At 38.5% G+C, this 16,869-nt stretch overlaps 1 protein-coding gene across 8 annotated transcripts in view; it reads left to right on the forward strand.

The window, feature by feature from the left end:
• ZNF131 (zinc finger protein 131) overlaps window positions 1-16,417 on the forward strand; it is a 29,008-nt gene extending 12,591 nt beyond the window's left edge. For 3 of the 8 annotated variants that reach the window (XM_039877062.1, XM_039877063.1, XM_039877060.1), the window contains exons 5-7: window positions 8,442-9,124; window positions 14,311-14,441; window positions 15,089-16,412. In XM_039877062.1, coding sequence (XP_039732996.1) covers window positions 8,442-9,124; window positions 14,311-14,441; window positions 15,089-15,775 — 1,501 coding nt within the window. In that variant the 3' untranslated portion in view covers window positions 15,776-16,412. Of the gene's footprint in view, window positions 1-8,441; window positions 9,125-14,310; window positions 14,442-15,088 lie in introns of all 8 variants that reach the window. The other 5 variants (XM_039877059.1, XM_039877064.1, XM_039877065.1 and 2 more) reach the window with 4 other exon arrangements.
• The last annotated feature ends 452 nt before the right edge of the window (window positions 16,418-16,869 follow it).

The following is a 16,869-nucleotide window of genomic DNA, read 5'->3' on the forward strand; positions in this document are numbered from 1 at the left end:
TAGGAAGCCCAGGTGCTGTAGGCATAAATAATAATAATAAAGTAATAAAAATATATATATATAAAAGATAAGTATAGTAAGGTGTTTCTAGCAATTGTACAGGCGCCACATTGGTCCCTAGGGAGGAAGTCCAGTGCCAGTCTGTCATCCATGACAACCCTGGCTAGTGATTTGAAGCTGACATGTATGCTTTCTAGAGCCCAAGTGATGTCATTGATTACATTGACTTAAGTCAGGCACAAATTGTGTACCACCTTTTTATTTGAATGACTCCCATTGTAGGGAAAACTGCCCATGGAGCATGCATAAAAATCAGTTATTACTCCAGAAAGCTCCCCAAAGTTGCCAAGGGTAGCCTAATTTTGGAGAGATCTTCATTGTCAGCTAAGAACTAAACTGATCTGGCAGTAGCGTTTCCTTAAACACAGAATAATCTCTTTTACCCCTGAGTTGCAAGCCATATTTTGGTTAGAGAAAGAAGTTAGTGCTTGGCTTCCACACAGGAAATATGGTCTCAGGGCATATAGGTGCTTTTAAAAGGGTGGTTTACTATTGTTTGTGCCCCCAAAGTGGGACCTACATCAGTCAGCGCATAAGTTGACATTACCTCCAGTGTGGCCTCCCCTTTTCCAACTCAGAATGATTGAGTCTAATCCTTGTTTTTGGAGGGACTGTCTGAAGGCCCTTGAATGTTAGCTCAGCGGCAGTCATCCACCTCACAGTTTGAGCCTCAGTTTTTGGAATGGTAGTGGGGGCAAACATCTGGTATTTTACGTGGGACATGCAGTCCATCCCCTACTGTTTCCAAAACACTTTTTGGTAAAGTTGAAGGAAATGGTGATCAAATCATGGTCAGAGCCATCTGGCAGGGGATGACATATCTAGCAATTTCAAATTGCTTGCAACAGTTGGGGAGAGCTGCATCAAAGCATTTTCCTATCTGAGGAAGGCTCTAGGAGCAGTTCTAAAGAACAGAGATCATTAATGTCCTTTCTTTCCCACACTTCCTGGAGTCTAAGATATTCTCTCTTCAGGTGCCAGAATTGTTGCTTTCCCTCCACCTTCACAAAATCAGTGTGTCTCTCTCTTTTTTTTTAATTATTAAAATTCTCGGGGTGTCATTGGTTAATAAAATCAAATAAATTTGAAGGGTACAGTTCAACAGTACATCATATATATATTGCATTGTGTGTTCACCCAAAGTTAGATTTCCTTCTGTCACCAAATATTTGATCTTTTTTACCCCTTCTACCTCCTCTCTTACCTCTGGTAACCACTAAATTGTTGTCTATGTCCCTGAGTCTCTGTTTGTCATGTTTGTTGCTTTCAGTTTTATATCCCACATATGAGTGAAATTGTTTGGTTTTCAGTCTTTTCTGTTTGACTTATTTCACTTAATATGACTATCTCAAGATCTATCCATGTTGTTGCAAATAGCAGTATTTTATCTTTTCTTATGGCTGAGTAATATTCCATTTTATATATGTACCACATCTTCTTTATCCAGTTATCTATCGTAGGACACTTTGGATGCTTCCATGTTCTGGCAACCATGAATAATGCTGCTATGAACATCAGGGTCTATAAATCTTTGTGGATACATGTTTTTAGGTTTTTTGGGTGAATACCCAGGAGAGGGATTGCCGAGTCATATGGTAATTCAATTCTTAATTTTTTGAGGAACCTCCATACTGGTTTCCATAGTGGCTGTAACAGTTTACATTCCCACCAACAGTGTAGGAGAGTTCTTTTTTCCTCACAACCTCTCTGACACTTGTTATCATTTGTCCTGTTGATGATAGCCATTCTAACAAGTGTGAGATGATAGCTCATTGTGGTTTCGATTTGCATTTCCCTAATAGTTAGTAAAGTTGAGCATCTTTTCATATGTCTGTTGGCCATTTGTATGTTGTCTTGGGAGAAGTGTTCAGGTCCTCTGCCCATTTTTTAATTGGATTGTTTATTGTTGAGTTGTATGAGTTCTTTATGTCTTTTGGATATTAGGCCCTTATCAGAGGTGTTGTTTGCAAATATATTCTCTCATTCGGATGATTGCCTCTTTGCTTTGTTGATGGTTTCTTTTGCTGTGCAGAAGCTTTTTATTTTGATGTAGTCCAATTCATTTATTTTTACTTTTACTTTCCTTGCCTTTCAGATCAAATTTATAAAATCCTCCCTAAATTCAAGGTTCATGAGTTTAGTACCTATGTTTCCTTCTATGCGGTTTATTGTTGCAGCTCTTACATTCAGGTCCTTGATCTCTTTTGAGTTAATTTTGGTATATGGTCAGAGACAGCAGTCTAGTTTCATTCATTTGCATTTGGCTTTCCAATTTTCCCAGCATCATTTATTGAGGCTTTCTCCATTGTGTTCTTTGTAGAAAATTATTTGCCTATGCATATGGGCAAATATATGGAGGTTTATTTCTGGACTCTGAATTCTGTTCCATTTGTCTCTGTGTTTTTCTGCCAATACTGTGCTGTTTTGATTATTGTCGCTTTGTAGTATCAGTGTGTCTCATTCAGTTTAGCTATAACTTTGCCCCTTTTCCAGTCATTCCCTCCTCTTACCCAGACTTTACATCTAGAATGGTCAGGGACAAAGGCATTTTTATAAAACTTAGAGCCCCATTGTATCTCCCACTTTGGCTCACAAGGGCTGGTGTAAGTGTACTTGGCAAGTAGTATATTCAACCAAGTGGTCGTTATTGTTAGGATCTAGGATGATGTCAGTTCAATGAAAATTCAGATGGCTGAACTAGAATTAAGTTTGAATCTGCTAGGCCTCCTTTTGACTAGGCTGTCATCTATAAGAGGTACCAACCCAGGCTGCCCCACTGTTGCCATTAGGGGAAGAGAAAAGGATTGTGTTTAAGAATGGTCAGGACAAAATCCTAAATTTCTAAGTAGGTTTGTATAACTTCTCACCTCTTTTGTCGTGATCATTTACCAGGAAGCAGCTGAGTTCAGTGACAAACTGTTTTACTCAAATTTTTGGACAAGGAAGAGGTTAGGGAAATAAGTCATAGATCTTTCTGATTCATTATTTAAGGAAGTCATTCCAGTGCATATCAGAGTCTGTGAATGGTAGGGAGTTTGAAAGGTCCAACAATAATCAGCCAGTTATCGAATAACGTTTGGCACATCATTATCAAACTACAGATGGTCCAGAAAGCTAAACATAAGGCACAGATTAGTCTCAAGGGCCACAGAGATGGTGTGGCCAGAACCAGCTGATCAGACTGGAACAGCAGCAGTGTAACCTGAAAAAGGTGTCAGCAGTGGAAAGGCACCACTGATTGTCCTGAGATGGAGTCAGAGGTTGAGTGTAGTCAGTTTATCAGGAACAGTTGGAGACAGTACCCTGTGTGATGTGGCCTTCTTCACCATGAGACAACTAGGACAACCTTTGGCAGGTGTCACAAGTCTGGCATGCAGTGGCAACCTCTGCATCAAAAAATGGGGTCCTTTACTTTCTGCTCAGTGTGTGATGGTAGATGTGTCACTGTGTTGAGAATAATGTTGAAGTTAGGTGTCAGTGATGGAAGTCTGAGTAGTACAGGCTTGATCAGCAGCTTGATTCCAATTGGTATTATTAGAAAACAGGCTCTTACCATGGGCCTCTAAATCAGTGATCCAGATAGTTTGATAAGCATATGTTATTTGTTTCCATAGCTGTGGCCCCAAAGATGTGTCTTTAATCTACCAAGGTTTCCAAATCTTCCAAACAAACCATTGGCAGTAGCTCAAGAATCAGTGAAATATAACAAGGTTCATTGTGGCAAATGTTTTCCAGAGCTATGAAGACAGCCTTGAGTTCTGTCCTCTCAGTAGAGTAACCACATCCACTTTTGCTTTTGCATAGTTGGTGCTAAGGCTGGAAATCTGCAGCAGCCCAGTGTATACCATCAGCTTTCAGCTTAGATAAACCGTCAGTGAATCAAAGACCCCATTAAACTAGTGGCTTTCTTTGAGCGACAGAATAGGAATGCTACTACTTTTTCATGTGAAGCCAAGAGGCCAATTGCTTTCTTGATTATACTGTTTCTGTTTGACTTATCAAGTACATCTTACCTTACTAGTCATGAAGTCTTAGTTGACATACTCCCAAATGGTATTATCAGGCTAGAGACCTCAAAGCCTCTATCAGGCCATCAGTTTCAATAAGAGCCCAACAGCAAGCTAATCGTTTCTTGTCAAAGGGTGTATATCTTATAGCTGTGTCAGAGAATCAACAACTCTAAAACACATTTGAGTGGAGGCTGCCTCTCTTTGCCAGAATCTCTAATCTGCAGAAGAGCAGTTTCAGAGACTTGTAGCTCAAAGGGGTCATTAGGGTTATGGAGAATGTGCCAAAGGTAGAGAATGTGCCACGATTTGATAGATAACTTCCAGTGCATCCTGTTGGTTAGAGCCTCACTTAAAAGATGATGATTTACAGATGAGCTGACATCAAAGAGAAAATAGAATGCCCAAGGGAGACACATACTTTCTCCAGTACCCAAAATGTCCAATAAGTTACTGGGCTTCATTTTTGATGGAAGAAGGAGGAGATGAAGAAACAGTAGTTTTTCTTTTACTGCTAGAGGGATGGAGTGTTGTGAATCCACCTTCATAGTCCCAAGAAACTGCTTTGCGAGCAGGCCCCTGAATTTTATTGGGGTTTATCAGCAGTTGCTGTTGGTGGAAGTATGATAACACTGCAGTCAGAGACTTGCAATTGAGACTTCTGGCTTGCCGGTCAACAGAACATTATCAAGTTAGTATAAACTTTATAGGCATCGCAAGATAGAACACTTGTGCTAAATAAATCCTGACCCAGCTGCTGGTGGCAGATGTCAGAGGAGTTTGTTCCAGCAGCTCTCCTCTACATGTGAACCTTCCTAGTTGGGGTGACCTATCTCTGGTACTTAGGGGATCAGGAAGTGTAAATGCACATACCATACCAATTCCTGCTATACATTCAGATGGCAAAGCAACAACAGGATGTATAATCAGCCCCTCTCACAGGGTCAAGTCAGCCTCTTTCCTGCTGTTAACCTTGTCCAGACCCCATCAGTTGAATGCTAGCACCTCATCTTTCCATGGAACCAGGTGGGATGGTCACTTGGACACCTGAATCTTAACAGAGCCATGAAAGTTTGAGTCCTTCCGATTCTTGAGTTTCCCTCAGCATACTTGGATAGGTTCATGGTGTCTTCTCTATGTACCTGTGGGAACAGGGAGTCCTTGGCTCCACACCTAATTATCTTTTTTCTAGCAGGTTAGGTCAAGGTAGAGGGGGAGGAAAGGTAGAAGAGAAAGAGATGTGGAGGGATAAAGTGATTGTATCAGTAAGCAAGGCACGTTTACTTTGGTTTCAAGCTGTGAAAGAGCTGCATGTAGCTCAACCAAACTTCAGTGTTCTCAGCCCAACCAAAGCCCTGTGCCAAGGCAGCATTTGTCAATTTCAGTTTTTTTTGCAGACTCCTTGATTTAGCAGCCCCATTCACATTGCTTTCCAGTTGGGACCATGAGGTTTATGCCTTTTGGTTAACTCAGACTTGACTTGCACAGTGGTAGCTTTTTAAAAAGAGTGTACCTTAATTCTGGACATTTGCTGTCCTGTTGTCATAACATCTTATGCTTTTGCCTGGTTTAACATAAAAATTAGGGGGTTTTCATCAGGCTTGATCACAAGAATTTATATTGTTTTAGATTTTTTCTCATTCCCTAATGACTCATTTCATCAACATTGTAAACCCAATTGGGCAGAAAGACTCATTAGATAATGCCTCATCGTAGGAGTTTGTCTCAGAGAAATCTCCCCACAAGTATCAAAGCTCCCCTAGGGCAACCAAGAGCTACTGCAAAAAACTCTGAGACCTTTTACAGCCATCTTCAAATGGATCTAAGGTGGACATAAGATAATGCAGGAGGGACTGAGCCCTGACATAGCCAAGGTGTCACAGTTCTTCCTTAACAAGCATTATGTTGCCCCCTTATCTCCATGTAAACCAGCTGCGGTTCTGATGACTCAGTTGGTTCTGTTAATAGCAGTTGTGAATTGCCCTCCTTGCTTTAGGTGCATTACACAGTAACTTGTCTGTAAAGGGGCAGAACCTTCTTTGACTCCTTTATCTCCTATGAATCTTAGTATTAGTTATTACGATGGATTGGACTTCATGCTGACCACAAGATTGGCAGGGAAGTCCTCTTCTCTCCCCTGCCCCTTAGGAAGGTTTGCAACAACTGGGACACCGGTCCAGCAGCAGTCTTTGAACTTAACTGCTCAATATTCATCCTGCCAACTACCTTCCCAGTCTTTCCTTATTGATAATAGTTTTAGTTTCCTGGGGCTGCTATAACAATACCACCAACTAGATGGCTTAAAACAAAAGAAATTTATTCTCTCACAGTTCTGGAATTTAGAGTTCCTAAATCAGGATGTTGGCAGGGCCATACTCCCTCAGAAGCCTTTGGGGGAGGTTTCTTCCTTGCCTCTTCTAGCTTCTAGTAGCCACAAGAATTCCTTGGCTTGTGACAACATAACTCCAATCTCTGCCTCCACCTTCACATTGCCATCTTCTCTCTGTCTTCATATGGCTTTCTCCTCTTTGTGCATGTGTCCAAATGTCCCTCTCCTTATTATATCAAAGTAAGACCCACTCCAGTGACCTGATCTTAACTTGATTATACCTGAAAAGACTTACTTCCAAATAAGATCACATTCACATGTTATCAGGGTGAGGACGTCAACATGTCTTTTCCTACTCCCTCTTTAATCCCCTCTCCCCCCGCTTCCACCCTCTGACTTATGGATGTTGCTGTCTCCTCTTAGGAGCTGGATCTCTGAAGGTGGGGTATCTCCTCCCACATGCTTGCAGCGTGCACCCGGGGCCTGGTGCACTCGGGGGGCCTGGTGTTCCTGGGGTGTGGTCTGTGGCTCCACCTGAGGCGCAAACCTAGGACCTTCTGCGTGTAAAGCAGACATGCTAACCACTACACTATGAAGCCATTCCTCAACATATCTTTTTGGGGGACACAATTCAGCTCATAGCAATAGGCAGTTAAATAGAGGACCATTTATTGCTTAGTTGGCGATGACAATTTGATCAACATACTTGATGTCAGCTTCAGTATACTTTCTTAAATCCCGTTAATTGCTCTGTGAGACCTCATCTTTCCTTTTCAGAAAGACTTATCATTTTTTGCATTGTGTTCTTGTTGGCAAAACCTGGCAAGAACTGTGAGGGATCTGAGATTTTACCCTGTTTGCAAGCCAACAAATTATCCTGCCACAGTTTCATGAATACTGGTAGAAGGTATGAGACCCATAGGTCAGAAAGAAAGGATTTCCTTACCCTCTGCACACCAAGTATATGAGTTTTATATTTGTTTCAGTTTTCCCTTCTCCTCCAAGTCCCACAAAAGTGATGGAGTGGCTCAGGCGAAGGCTGTACATGTGGTTGGTTATATCAAAGCTGAAGAATCTCTAGCTTAGGAAACCCAAATCTTTTATAATGGGTTGCAAGCAAATCTGCCTGACGTTTGTCCCAGAGGGAGACATTATTATATTGGACACTAAGCAAAGCTGTCCTCTGTTCCAGAGGGAGCCACGATCTCTGTCTTCCTAGAATGTTGGCTCTATTGCAAACATCTTTGAAAAGATAGTCCAGAAGCAAAGCTGTCAGTTTATAAGATGTACAGAAACACAAAAGACTCATGGAGAATTGTCTCCCAACAGTTGTCTTCTGTTGCTGAGTTTATTAAATTGTGAGAATTCTTTTTACATTCTCTATATAACCTTTAACAAATTTCTTTATATAGACCTTTAACAAATGTTTGCAAATGTTTTCTCTTGGTCTGTGACTTACCTTTTTGTTAACTGCTTTCAAAGGGCACAAATTTTTAATTTGGATGAAATCCATTTTATCACTTTTACCATTGAGGTTTTTCCTTTTTATGTGCTATTTAAGAATTTTTTCACTAACCCAATGTTACAAAGATTTTTTTCTCTATATTCTAGAAGTTTTAGTTTTTACATTTTAAGTCTATGAACCATTTTGAATTTTTTTGTGTATGATATAAGGGTAAGAGTCAAGATTTATTTTTCCCACATAGATACTAGTTGTGTTCAAGCACCACTGTTAAAAGATAATCTTGTTTTCATTAAATTACCTTTGAATGTTTTTTCAGAAGTCTGGTGACTACATACATGTGGATCTATTTCTGGACTTTATTCTGTTCCATTCTTCATGTCTGTCTTTTCACCAGCATCACATTGTCTTAATTTACTGTAGCTTTATAGTAAATCTTGAAATCATGTAGTATAAGCTCTCCAATCTTGTTTTCTGCCTTTCCATGTAAATTTTATTATTAGCTTATCAGTTTTCTCCAGAAAGCCTCCTAGAATTTTGATTGATCTTATCAATTTTTAAATCCATACATTGTGTATTTCAGGAACAAAGAAAACTCTGCTCCACTAGAGGAAAATACCACAGGAAAAAGTGAGGCAAAAAAAAGAAAGATTGCAGAAACTTCAAATGTTATCACTGAGTCATTGCCATCTGTAGAATCAGAACCTGTTGAAATTGAGGTGGAGATTGCTGAAGGCACAATCGAAGTGGAAGATGAAGGCATTGAAACATTTGAGGAAGTGACTTCTGCCAAGCAGTCCATAAAGTACATTCAGAGTACAGGTTCCTCTGATGATTCTGCTCTGGCACTCTTGGCAGATATTACTAGCAAGTACCGTCAAGGTGATAGAAAAGGGCAGATTAAAGAAGATGGCTGTGCATCTGACCCCACAAGCAAACAGGTAGAAGGTATTGAAATTGTGGAACTTCAGCTGTCACATGTGAAGGACTTGTTCCATTGTGAGAAATGTAACCGTTCATTTAAATTGTTTTACCATTTTAAGGAACACATGAAATCACACTCCACTGAGAGTTTCAAGTGTGAAATATGCAATAAAAGATATCTTCGGGAGAGCGCATGGAAACAGCACCTCAATTGTTACCACCTTGAAGAAGGTGGAATCAGTAAAAAGCAAAGAACTGGGAAAAAAATTCACATATGTCAGTACTGTGAGAAACAGTTTGACCACTTTGGACATTTTAAAGAGCATCTTCGAAAACACACAGGTAATTAGCAAATACTTTATGCTCAAAGTATATTTTTTCCACATCACATCTAAATGTTTAAATCCTTTTTATTAGTACCATAGAAACCATTTCCTGTATTTTCTAAGGTGCAGGCTGAGTATACATTGTTTTTATAATATTAGTTTGTTAAAATATTGATGCTTTGAAAACAAAATCACTATCAGCTTTGAAAGTAATCGTCACTGTTGCACCTTGCCCATTTTTGTATTTTTAAAAGAAATATGTAAAACACAATTTGTGATTATTTCCTGCGGGTCATAAATTATGAAATTCTAATTATAGTGAAACTTCATTGTTACTATTTTTACATTTCCTGTCTTATGTTAACACATTATATGGATGAGTATGTTTACAAACAGTCCTGGCTGTGTTTATGCCTTTCCATACGTTCGGTCATCTGTTGTGGCTTGGTAGGTAGGCAGTGTATATCCATCTTCCCCCCACCTCTCTAAGAGCGAATGTGTCAGGAATGGTGGACAGCCAGGGGGATGAGAAAGGTAAGATCTTTAGATTGTCCTTCTCCTGGGAGCCATCCCAGGCGTGAAAGAGATGTCCCAGGGCCTCTGGCCCTGATAGTTCTCCATCCATCCCCTATGCCTATCTTTTTTTCCATGTCAGATTCCCTGTCCTTGTTCCCACTTACCAAGCGTGCTTTGCTGTGTCTCCTATGCGAGACACAGGAACTGCCACCAGTGACTTGAATCTTGGGAAGTCTCTAAACTCACTGTAACAAAAGTGTGGTGACAACAGTTGCTACTGTGTGCTAAATGTCAGATGTCTGGACACTTGTTCCCAAGTCCTTATTATGTGTGATGGTTAAAGCTATTTAGACTGTTAATACAGTGAATACAGTATAGGTAATATTATACTGTTTGGAATTTTTCTTTTGGTTTCTGGAGTCCAGAGAACTTTAGATGAAATTTTTTCATAGATCCTTCACTGTCCAGAGTCACTTGCTACACACTGCTTGAAACTGAGAAACCAGATAGATTCAAATATTAAGATATAATCTTTCACTATTAAAATTAATACTCAGGAACTGATAAATATGTAAATACAAGGGAACCTTAAACTTAAGGTTCAGTATAGATTTAAAAGGCTTTAAGATACTAGTTTGGGTAACTAATAGGTGTTTATGAAATCTTTCAGGAAATGCTTTCTGATTTTCAAACATGTATACTTGCATATTTGGAAACTGCCTATAGTTATAGTTTTTGGTCCTTAAAACAAATATTCATCAATTTTAATGATCTTTTGATGAACATTTTTGTGGTAACTGTGGAGTTGTTTTGCAAAAGTATTGATACACGAGAAACACATTAAATTAGTAAATAAATGTTACTTGGTAACTAGCACACTTTGATATGGGTTTCCAGTACCCTTACAGATGATAATCAGGCACTTTTATACTACATTCTAGCAATGTGAAAGTGGAAGCAATTGTCTCTTTTACCCAGAACATTACCTAGTGGCTTGCTTGTTTAAAAAATAAGACAACAGAGACCATTTTGGAAGTGTTAAAATGTGCTTTCTTAGTCCTGCACTTCATATTTTAGATAGAACAGCAGAATATAGAGCTGAGGGACCTTATGTTATATGTCTTTGTCTTTTCTTTCAAAATTATGTGAGATAACTTAATAAACTTGAGTAGTTAAAAATTATAGAACCAGATGCCCATTGGAGGAACAGTTTAGCAAGCACATAAAGCAAACTGAACTTTGTTGTCTTTTAAGCTGAATTATAGTATTAATAATTGGTGACAAGATAGTTGCAGATGTGATCAGTGACTTAGCAAATTCAAGAGGAACATGAGTAAAATTTTAAATTGTGTTTGTGTTAATAAAGGATGAATCCTTTTTTTTTTTTTTTTTTTGCTTATAACAAACTAAGTGTAAAAATAAGCAATCCTGTTCCTGTTTTCTGCCCTCAAAATACACATACTATACCCCTGCAGTTTCAGTTTGCATACTTTTATTAGTTTAGTGGTTTGGTTTCTTCTATGTTCTGAAAGCATGCATTGTAATCTGTGGCTTGATTTGTACAATTTTGGCTGTTACTTGTCCTCTGAACTATTTTGTTTCCAATTGGAAAATAGTAATGGTAATGCCAACCTGTTAGCTCATGGAGATAAACAGAGTCCCTGGCTTCAAGGGGCTCAAAGTTACTTTGGGGAAGACAAGCAGGCATAATCACAGTGTGACAGGATAAGTGCCGATAGAGGTAAAGCACTTAAGTCTCATGGGAATGCCCAACTGGACTGTTTATGATGGAAGAGAGAATGATGGTTTCCTAGAGGGCTTACCCTGTGATGACTCCCAAAGGAACAGGAGTTAGCCAGGAAGTGAAGAATCTAGGCAAATGAAGTGAAGCATGCACAGGCATAGAGGAAAGAAAGGAAGCAACTTATTTGGAGCACTGCTAATAGGATATTCTGGCCGGAGGATTGGGTCCAAGTAGAGGAAAGCCAGGAAATGAGCTGAAGTGTTAGGAGGGGCTGACCATGTGGCATGTACTTAGGCATCATGGATTATCTACCAGTGATTGGTTCAAGAGCAAGGGAGAAAAGTAATGGGAGATGAGGCTAAGATCACGTTTATTTTCGTAAGTGTTGTAAATGAGTTCCGATTTTATCCTGGAAGACTCTGGGTCATTTTAAAGAAGTTTAAGCCAGAAAGAGATCTGATCAGATTTATGTTCTAGAGAGATGACTGGCAAGATTGGAGTGAAACCTACTAGGTCTAATTAGGAATCTGTTGCGTAATCCAAATAATGAGGGATGGAGTACAGGCAGTGATAGTGGAAAAGGGTTGGAAATGTGAGGGACATTGTAGGCAGAATCAACAGGATTTGGTGCTTGGTGAGATGCGAGAGTAAGCTAGGTTGACTCTCAGCTTTCTGATTTGGGTGACTACATGATTGGAGGTTATCCACTTAGAAAAATATAAGAGAGTAAGCACTTTCAGGGTGGCGAGAGACATCAGATAGATATACTTGTAGGACACCTAGTATGAAAGTGAACCTAAAGGAAACATTTAATCATGTTTTCAAATAATTTTTCTAGTATCCAGGAGAGGTGTGGAATCATAGGAAGAACGTGGGTCTGGAAATCAGAATTAGATTCCTATTCCAGTTCTGACATTTGCCAGCATGATGAACTTGACTGGTCGGTCACTTTATCTTTGGGCCTCTCCTTATCTGTTTAAATATGGGTAATGATACCTACTTTACAGGGTTGTGACAAATTAAAGAAAATATAAAAGCACTTGGAAGACTGTATTGTCCACACATCTAAAGTATCATTTGTTGGCTATTTTTAAATTTTATTGGGCTTATTAGACTAATTTTTTAAATAGCAAAAGCTCAAAAGACATGCATTGTAAAGCGAATCTCTCCTACTTCAGTAGATCACTCCAGAAGCAACTACTGCCATCATTTTCTTATTTATGCTTCCAGATATAGTCATTGCGTTTTCAAGTAACCATAGACACACATGGGGCTTTTGAGAAAACAAGCAGCAGTATGCAGCACAGTGCTATGCCTTTTAATTTATTTTAAACTTTTTAGTATATGAAGTATTTATGAATCTACTTAATTTTCTTCACTGTGGCTGCATGGTATTTTGATGTATGAGTATGTGGTAATTTACTTCACTGCTCTTGTTGGTACACGTTTAAATCGTTCCTAGTCTTTTGCTGTTACAAACTATGCTGCAGTAAGCACACTTGTATATATATCTTTGTGTACATATTCAGATAGTTTAATTTTTAAACAACCGGGTCCTGGATACCACAGCTGATGTTTCTCTCCTCCAGTTTTCCATTTATCATTCCCGTTCCCCTCTCTTTTTCCAGTGGCTCCTTCAAGAAATACATAATGACTCTATTCTGGCTTAAGAACCTCTTATTGATTTGTCTACCTCTAGCCACCTCTCCTCTTTACTTCCAAGCCTTGAAAGAATTTCTGTACTCACTGTTTTCATTAAATTGCCTCTCATTCTCTGGCCCTCATCCCACTGTAGTCTGACTGCTGATTCCACCATACCACTCATATTGTTCTTACTAGAGTATTACAAATACTCCTCTTGTTATCCTACCTGTTCAGTTTGGCACAGTTTATTATTATCCTCATCTTCCTGGAATTTCTTTAATTTCCTTCAGTGTTCTTTCCTTCTTCTTCTCTCTGTTCTGTTTCTTTCTTTGCTGCCTCATCAACCTGTCTTAACTTGATATTTCATTTGGGTCTGCCCTGCATTCTGTTATCATGTAACATACTGAGAGTTTTATGCATATCAAAGATTTTTATTACCACCTACATTAGATCCTAATCTGAATATCAGTTAACCCTCTATTTGGCTCCATATTTGTCCATACAACTATCTACTGGATTTTTCCACTTTGCTCTGAGTGCCTTGAACTCAGCAGACACAAAACAATAATCTTTCCCAGAATATCCCACTCCAAACCTACTTGGACTTCTGTGTTCTTTATTCTGGTTGGTATTCTAAGCCAGAGATCTGGGAGTCATTATTGATACTTCACTCTTTACTCCTCACTCACCATGCTGTTTTACACTTCTGTGCCTCTGCCTAGAATAAACTTCCTCCTTTCCTTCTCTCATTCCATTCCAGGCAGAATTGATCACTCTCCTCCCTTGTACTTCTGCAGTATATTTTTCATTGCCCTCTCTACTGTAACAGGCCTTTTATAGTGCATTGCCTTTATTTTCATGTCTTTCACCTTCATGAAATACCCTGGCCTGTATAATTAAGTTTTTATAAAAAGTTTATCTTCATCACCTAGCACATGGTCTCACACACAGTAACTGCTCAAAAATGCTTGTGGAATGCATAGTGATGCGTTCCCCTGAAATAGAAATCGATTTAATTTTTAACTAAGGGAAAGTACACAATTTTTTAAGAAACGCAAAAACACGGAACAGAACTTAGATCCAAGTTTTATTCATCAGAGCACAGATACAATTATAATAACCACTGAAAACCTATTTTCACCTCTAGAAGAGTCTTGGATGTGGTTGAAACATGTGAATTATAAATTCTGATCCTCCTTTCAAGAAGGTCCTATTAGAATTAACCAAAAAGAAAAACAAATTATTTGCTTTTTCTGTTTTTCTTAAATTGTCAATATAATTTTTTTCTATTCTAATAGGTGAAAAACCTTTCGAATGTCCAAATTGTCATGAACGATTTGCTAGGAATAGCACCCTCAAATGTCACCTGACTGCGTGCCAAACTGGAGTGGGGGCAAAAAAGGGAAGAAAGAAGCTTTATGAATGCCAGGTATGTGTGGATGTCTTCTGTCCTTAACAGAGAGTCTACTGAAATTATTAAAAGTGAAGAGTAACAATCTAGAGCCAGAAGTATAGAGCTGACATTTTGGAAAGAAATGAGAATAAAGAATATTATTGTCTTGATTTTATAATGAGGATTAGAATAATATTTTTTAACCAACCCTAGATGATACCAATGTCAATAAAATTATGTCCTAAATGGCAGGTTGTCTGAAACCATGGTGATTCTTAACCATAGAGCAATCATTAGAAATCAGGAGTGGGGCAGAGGGCGGACCGGCTCTAATTGTCTTTTCCATGATTAGTGTAGATTTATCCAACTAAAGTAATGGTTCTAAATTTTAATATTATGGGAGAAATAATATTGTTACTGTATAGTCTTAGAATTTATGACATTTAAACAGTGGAGCCGATATTAAAATGTTTCCCAAAATGTATATACTTTGTTAGCTAAGTCAGCTAAAAGATCAAATAAAAGAATTATGAAATCTCCTTGGATCAGATTATATGACAAATATCATATTCCTAACATTTTCAGAAAAATCTTCAACTCATTCCTTACAGAGGATAAATGCATCCATATTTTCTTTAGTTTCAATATAAGTATTGTTAACACCATATGTTTGGTTATTTCAGGTGTGTAACAGTGTGTTTAACAGCTGGGACCAGTTCAAAGATCACTTGGTAATACACACTGGAGATAAACCCAACCATTGTACTTTATGTGACTTGTGGTTTATGCAAGGAAATGAACTAAGGAGGCATCTCAGTGATACTCATAATATTTCAGAGCATCTAGTAACCGAAGAAGTTCTTTCAGTGGAAACTCGTGTGCAAACTGAACCTGTCACATCAATGACCATTATAGAACAAGTTGGGAAGGTACATGTGTTACCACTGCTTCAAGTTCAGGTGGACTCAGCACAAGTGACTGTGGAACAGGTCCATCCAGATCTGCTCCAGGATAGCCAAGTGCACGATTCACACATAAGTGAGCTTCCGGAGCAGGTCCAGGTAAGTTACCTAGAAGTGGGTCGAATTCAGACTGAAGAAGGTACTGAAGTACATGTAGAGGAGCTGCATGTTGAACGGGTAAATCAGATGCCAGTGGAAGTACAAACTGAGCTTCTAGAAGCAGACTTGGATCAAGTGACCCCTGAAATCATGAACCAGGAGGAGGGAGAGCCTAGCCAAAAAGATGCTGCTGAGGCTGCCAGAGATGATCACGAAGATGCTAAGGGTTTAGGGACCAAACCAACAGTGGATTCTCAAGTTGAAAGGGCCGGAAATGAGAACAGAACACCTATGTCGGTTTTAGAATGAAATAACAAATGCATATGTTTTTTTTTTTTTTTAAATTTATGTGTTGGGTTTCTGAACTGATGTTGGGCAGTGTGACTGTCCTTGAGCTAACAGACAAGTGGACCAAAGTTAAACTTTCCTGTTGTGCTGAACTGTTTCTATTGAAACAAACTGATCTCTCCCCACTTAATGCCACAGAGGAGTGCTCTTTCCCATAGTGAATGGGAAGTTTTGAGAAGTATATTTCTGGAAACTTAAATGGATTATATTCTTATAGAGTTGGGTACGAATGTATCTATTTTCATTGTGATAAGGGTTCTCCCTTCTCTCTCCCAGGTCATGTCTTTCCTCAAATTTTTTCCATATTGTAAAAGCAAACGTTAAATCATTAGAATACAAGCTTATGTATTCTAATGCATGTTAGAAAATTGAATATATAGGAAACACAAGGCTGCATGAAGAAAAGTGCATTGTTACTGTGCAGTTAAATTTTGGCTTCTGGCTTTCTTTAGTTTGAACAACATTCTTGTCTACCCTGATAGTCACAGATGTCATCTCTACAACAGAAATAGAGTGGTGGTGGCAAAATTTCTAGAATTAAAAAACAACAACAACAACAAAAAAAACCCCACAAAAAACCCACACCCACGTGCCTTTTCAAAACCAACTAAACTTCTATAAAGCATCTCTGGTTCTTTCAAAGTTTGTGTTATAAGAAGCAATGTAGGTGATGCTATAGTACTTTATATTTTTGCTTATAATGACAAGTACCAATTCTTTTTCACTTGTTAGATTGAGAAATTTCATGGCAGCTGAAGGGCCATTTTCAATTGGGAAAATTCATTTATATCTGTGGTAAACTTTATTTTGATGAAAAATTGCACTAGTATTTTACCACCAGATGAAATAAAAGATAAGCATCATTTAAAAATTAATGTATTTAAAATAAAGTACAGAGAAAAACATGTATATAATATATCAGGCTTTGTTTTGAATGAATCTTTTCCCCTGATCCTTAATGTAAAGATCTTGTGCTATAACTTTTAAAGCCATACAAATATGAGTGCTAAACTGTGGACTTAAAAGTAGGTGTGTAAATATTTTTAATCAGTATT

This window comes from Pteropus medius, unplaced genomic scaffold (assembly GCF_902729225.1).
Source record: "Pteropus medius unplaced genomic scaffold, Ma_sr-lr_union100, whole genome shotgun sequence".
NCBI lineage: Eukaryota > Metazoa > Chordata > Mammalia > Chiroptera > Pteropodidae > Pteropus > Pteropus medius.